The 6,215-nt window shown below is 42.8% G+C and overlaps 1 protein-coding gene across 1 annotated transcript in view; it reads left to right on the top strand.

Annotated features, from left to right (window-relative positions):
- The first annotated feature begins 1,866 nt into the window (after positions 1-1,866).
- Positions 1,867-6,215, top strand: part of LOC107113077 (chromosome unknown open reading frame, human C3orf67) — a 225,152-nt gene continuing 220,803 nt past the window's right edge. The window contains exons 1-2 of the mRNA XM_015414332.1: positions 1,867-1,887; positions 5,312-5,401. Of these exons, the coding sequence (XP_015269818.1) occupies positions 1,867-1,887; positions 5,312-5,401 (111 nt within the window). The remainder of the gene's footprint in view (positions 1,888-5,311; positions 5,402-6,215) is intronic.

The raw sequence follows: 6,215 nt of genomic DNA, 5'->3' as shown, positions 1-6,215 counted from the left end.
GCTACCCTGAGCCTGCTTTGGCAGGGAGGGCGGGGTATAAATTTGAATAAATAAATACTACCACTGCTTCTATTATTTTGTGGAGCTTTAACCCTTGGTATGTTCTACCACCCCTGCCTCTTTTTCTCCCCCCCCCCCATTTCTCACTTGGATTCTGCCTTCTGGCAGTGTCACTGCTCCCCCCCTTGTGTGGCAGCTCAGAGACTGGTGAGGCAGCAATAGCAGGCTCAGCTTGCAGCTCCAGGGATGCTGTCCCAGATGGCCATGGGGATCAGTATTTGTATGTGGGGGAGTACATATGATCCTCTGTTGGGGGCTGCTGGTGGCTAGCTCTGCTGCCGTATTCATTCCCCCCATGTGACAGCTGTGCTTTGGCCCATGGGGGGGGATGTTCTTTGGCAGTTTCTTTCATACATCAGGGGCCTAGTCCTGCCACCAAGCAAGCTATTCAGCAAGTGGACCTCATGCTTTAAGGATTGTGCAATCCTGAATTTACTATATAGGTCCAACACTTTTTTGATCAACACTGCTTTTAACTTAAGAAACATTTCATTGGGAGCATTTGGCTGTACAAGCTCAGGAGAATATATAGGTTGACCAGAGAGAAGTACTACTGGACATGTGATTGCACTGGAAGGCTGTATTTGTATTTTTGTATTTCTCTTCTTTGCCCAGTGGTTAAACTTTGGAACAATTGTTTTCTGGTCTCTATTGCATATTCTGTTTATGTATGATTGTATATATTTTTACATATCAGCCAACATGTTCTATTTGTATTAGACCTCTGAGGAAGGAATGTAAAGGCCGAAACGCGTTAGGTCTATTTCATCAGCCTTTGTATGTTTTTATATTTGTATATGAGGTATGAATGGGCCCTTATTTGTTATTTTAATTTGTGTTTAATAAATACATGTATATTTTTTAGGTTTCATAATTAAATTTTAAGAGTTGGCCCTCTTCTATTCTTGACTAACCTTTATAGGTTCTGAATTCTAGGTTTTAGGTTCAGTCTTTTCCTCCCCTTTTTTGTCCTTACTGAAGGTTAGCAAGCAGCCAGGACTAGGTAAGTCACGCACATCAGGTTGTATCAAGTTACCCAGTGGCTGCTGTCAGGCCTGGTGTGATGAGAACAGACCTGGAAAGGACCCTGCCCCCTCCCCCGCCCAGTGCTGTGGTTTATGTGGAATGCTGTGGTTGCCTATCAAGGGCCACTGAAATGATCCATTTGTTAGAGGTACAAGTCTACTTGCTCCTTTTAACATTTGGGGTTTTTTAAAAAGATTTTTCTGCAAACTGTCTCGCCCATTCAAAGCTCCAGTCACCATTTTAAAGTATCTTCAGATTTGGCCCACTTCGCTATTAGTATATAGATAATTTGGAGCAGCTTGATACATAACAAATGTAGAGTACTTGTAGCTAAGCCGTAGTCAAGGGATTTTATTACAGTAATTTTGTACACTACATAATAACATCTTATTTTACTTGATTTCTTTTAGAATTAACATTTAAGTATCTGTGGATTCAGTTAGAATCTTGGATCACTTACAATACCATTTAATTCATTATATTTCTAAATCACTGCCAGAACTGAGTAATATCTGAGTTTGGGGGCTCGTCCTGGAAGCAGAAGGAGCGTTACTGGCTAGCAATCACAGCCAAAGCTAGGAATGTGGTCCGGTGTAAGGCTTCTATCAGCTTCCAACTCTTTTATGGAGTAGAGATAATCAGTACTTAAAACACACTCTTGCTTGATTTGTAGAGGAGCTTTTTATGGACACTCATCTAATGGCAAAATTTTCCCTCTCCCAATTTCTAGTGCTTGCTGAGGTACAGAAACCACGTTTCCAGCTGTGAAATATCGCCAGGATGTTCAAAAATGAGTATCAGGTAAAGTAAAAATGTTCCTAAATCTTACTAGCTAAGGTATCTCTTGTAAAATGACAAGAAAAATAAATGTTGGAAAGGTTAGCCTGTGAACAAACTGTCGTTAAAGGGGTGTGTGTGTGTGTGAGAACTTATATGGAAGAGCTTCTGGCCCCCCCCCCCCATGGCTGCAGTTTCTTTCCACCATGTCTTTCGACCCTCCCCCGCCCCAGGTTTTCCATTTCCACTGAGCTCTTCTACCCATCCACAGGCTGTCCTTTTTCCTGCCATTAATGGATTGGCTCCTTAGTTCCATACACTTATTATCAACAATGTTTGTGCACTACTTTGGAATGCTACAGCAACCTCAGATGCTTTCAGAGTGGCTCCTATTCATGACCTCTGCTTGTGTTTAAACTGTTACCATTTTAAACCTCCAAATCAGATTTTTCTGCAAATCTGGAGATTTTTCCTTAATCTAAATTGTGTCCTGTTCCCATTGGGCAGATTTGCCTATCCACATAGAGGCTAGCCCATGGTTATCAGGTTCAGGAATCTTATGCATTGGTTTGCTAATATTCTTTTTATTTTTGCTGTAGAAACAAACATTTTATTTCTGTTTTCTGCTATTTTAGTTCTTCTCTGAGACCCAAAGATTTTGGCTGACCGTGGTAGCTAGCAATTATTTCTGGTAACCCTCAATTCTACCTCTCTTCTGAGTCCTCTGGAATTCACAGAAGACATAGGAGAGGGGGAGAAATCTCTCCCATTGCTCTGTACTTTGGCACTGAAAAGTAGTTCATAGTTTCTCACAGTGACCTGGTGGTGTATGTACGGAACTAAATGCTTGACTCTGCATTCAATACATGAAGTTATTTATTTATTCATTCAGAAGATTTTTTCTACCTCTCCTTTCCACCATATACGGCACTCGTGGCAGCTAACAAAAATTAATCAAAATATGACAAATTAGCAGTGTATAGACAGACATCTGCTAGCCACAGGTTTCAGTGTTTTCCTGCTCGAGGTTAAGGTCCAGGAGTCTAGGCAAGGTGTTGGAACCAGCAACACTATAGCGTAGTGGTTCTTCCAGCAAAGGATAAGGGTGTGCTGTGACCTTAAATACTCTTGAGAAGAAGTGGAGATACAGGACCTCAGTCTCCAGGAGCGGGCTACCAGTACTTCTAGGTATGCCCTGGTTACGGCAGCCAGTACCATGATGGGGCTGAGATGGTTCAGAGTTTTGGGAGACTGAAGGAGTAATTTGGGAAGAGATTTCTGATTCAGCAGCAGACTCTGAGATGGGAGGGTTCACAAGCCAAGTGCAAATCAGAAGGCAAGAGAGCCAGTTTGGTGTAGTGGTTAAGTGCGCGGACTCTAATCTGGGAGAACCGGGTTTGATTCCCCACTCTTCCACTTGCACCTGGCAGAATGACCTTGGGCAAGCCGTAGTTCTCATAAGAGCTGTTCTTGAAAAAGAGCAGTTTCTGTTAGAGCTCTCTCAGCCCCACCTACCTCACAGGGTGTCTGTTGTGGGGAGGGGAAGGGAAAGGAGTTTGTAAGCCGCTCTGAGACACCTTTGGGTAGTGAAGGGCAGGGTATAAATCCTCCTTCTCCTCCTCTTCCTCTTCTTCCTCTTCTTCTTCCTCTTCTGCATGTCAAACTACACAAATACTGCAAGAAGTGCATGCAATTAACAACAATTGTAAGAATCAGTTGACTCTTGTTGTTGAACTTCAAGCTGTTTTAATCTTTCTGTTTTTCAACAGACGAACTTCCCCGGAGTTTTACCACTCATTTCGACACATTCTTTCTCAACGTAACGGTTCAATTTTGTATCCTTACAATATCTGACATCGGACTCTTTTCAATTCCACATAACTTCAGGCTGTCCGTTTGTAAAAGTACTTTGTCAAGAGCTCTTGAAGTTACGTGGAATTGGAGAGAGTCCGATGTCAGATATTGTAAGGATGCAAAATTGAACCGTTACGTTGAGAAAGAATGTGTCGAAATGAGTGGTAAAACTCCGGGGAAGTTCGTCTGTTGAAAAACAGAAAGATTAAAACAGCTTGAAGTTCAACAACAAGAGTCAACTGATTCTTACAATTGTTGTTAATTGCATGCACTTCTTGCAGTATTTGTGTAGTCTGTATCTTAGTTATAGTGCTGCCCCCCCCACCTTCTTTGTCTTCTGCATGTCAAGCAGATGCTCTACCACTGAGCCACAGCCCTCTCCATAGCTCCCCAGGATCTCAGGCAGAGGTCTTTCCCATCATCTCCTGCCTGGTCCTTCCAACTAGAGATGCAAGGGATTGAACCTGGACCTTCTGCATGCCAGGCAGAGTCCTTTTCCACTGTGGCTCCAGCTCTGAAGAGGTGAGGAGAGCCACTTCTTGGAAACCTTCAGGAGCTGCTGCAAGGCTGGCTTGCTTGCCAGTGCTTTTGAGGGGTTTTGAATGGCAGTGAACTTTTCAGGGAGAGGGAGGGAAAGATTGGGGTTTGTTATTTCGTTCTGGTTTAATAGGAAATGTTCTCAGCTTATTATTAGCTGCCTTGAAACATGCAGAAAGGTGGGGAATACATGTTTGAAAATAATCTCTGAATTAATCATGCAGGGCAGTGGTTTTGAATCTTCCTGCTTTTAAAGAACCACTTTTCAATGGGTTATCTGTCAAGGAGCCAATTTGGTGTAGTGGTTAAGTGTGCGGACTCTAATCTGAGACAACCATGTTTGATTCCCAACTCCTCCACTTGCAGCTGCTGGATGACCTTGGGCAAGCCATAGTTCTGACAAAGAAAGGTTCTCTCAGAGGTCTCTCAGCCCCACCTGCCTACCTCACAGGGTGTCTGTTGTGAGGAGGGGAAGGGAAAGGAGTTTGTAAGCCACTCTGAGACTCCGAGTGAAGAGCGGGGTATAAATCCAGTCTCCTCTTCTTCTTTTCATATTGTGGAGAATTCTGGGATACATCCTAGGACACGCACTTGGTTTATATCGAACCAGGCCATGCCAGGTTGCGTGTGTGAACTGAGAGTGTGCCCTAGAACACATCCGACACTCCATTGTACCTGTGCATTACAGGTAAGATCAGTAGTGCTCAGGGAAGCTTACCTACCCTTCCTGAACTTTGCGTTAGAGGTCTCCTCAAACAGAAGACCAGGGTTCCCTAAAACACATGTTTAAAACCCCTGATGACTCAATCACTGATTGAATCAGACCTAGGCAACCTGACCTAGGCAACCAAATTAAATGTGCATTGAGAAATTAACATTAAAAGTAGGTTGCTGATTGTGAAAAAACTTATATATTACCTCCTGGTGGTTGTGTTGGGAAAGCATTTCAAATGCTGCACTTGGTGATCAAAGTACTTTGTGTTTTGATGGGAGAAAGAGAGCATGCTATTGTGCCAACATACTGGAGATGGACAGGTTTTTATCTGTTTTATTGCAGGGTGGCCCATTCGTTGAAATCTTCAGTGCTCAAGGCAAGAATCCTGGAGCAAAATGGAAGATTTTTGGTAGTCCATCAGTAATTGGGAAAGTATGTTTTATAGGGGAATTGTAAGACCTTGGAATATAAACCATAGCAAATGTACATGAAGCTTAAAATTAGAAAGTAATGAGGGCTTTGACCTGGCTGTTGAAAAGTTGTCACATTCACTTATATTACCATGACAGAATAAATGACCACATTTGTTACCACTTCATGCCTGCTTGCAAACTAGATTTGTTACAGCTATAGTTTTACAGCTACGAATTTCTAATACAATATAAGGAAGCTTAGAATAGCTTTGCTTTCCTGATTACCGCTGGGTCAAGCCCAGGGTCAATGGATCTTGTGCTGCTCACACTTCTGTGTAGCACACTTATATTTTTAAAAGTCATTGACAGCTGGCGCTACAGCCAATAATCTCCCATACTGAAGCAAACTTCATTCTCAAAACTGGGAAATGTTGACTTCATCTCCAGTGCTGACCCCTTTCCTGAGAGTAAGCCCCACTGAATAGACAGGAGTAAGATACTGAGTAGACCTACTTGGGACAGCACTGCCAGTCACTTGGGCTTGTTCCTCAGTGGCACTTTTTTTCTTGTTAGCTTCACTGATTTCTAGGCACAGCTAATATCTTTGACACTTCCTGGTTCTGCTGTGTTTTCCTGCTTCTGCTTTGTCTCTCAAAGTCTTGACAGCTTACAACAGGAAGGAACAGACAATATATAATTAGAAGTTAAAATCCTACAAGAAAATACATAGTGCATACATCAGCAATAATGCAATCCATCTCAAGATGGTGAGAAAATTTCAGGATTCACAAGCTTCCGGGGGGGGGGGGGTTGTGGTGAAGGGGGGGTTGTTC

Source organism: Gekko japonicus, unplaced genomic scaffold (genome assembly GCF_001447785.1).
Source record: "Gekko japonicus isolate JY-2015 unplaced genomic scaffold, Gekko_japonicus_V1.1 scaffold129, whole genome shotgun sequence".
Taxonomy (NCBI): Eukaryota; Metazoa; Chordata; class Lepidosauria; order Squamata; family Gekkonidae; genus Gekko; species Gekko japonicus.
The sequence above is the reverse complement of the archived record's forward strand: the minus strand, read 5'-3'. Positions and strand labels throughout refer to the sequence as shown.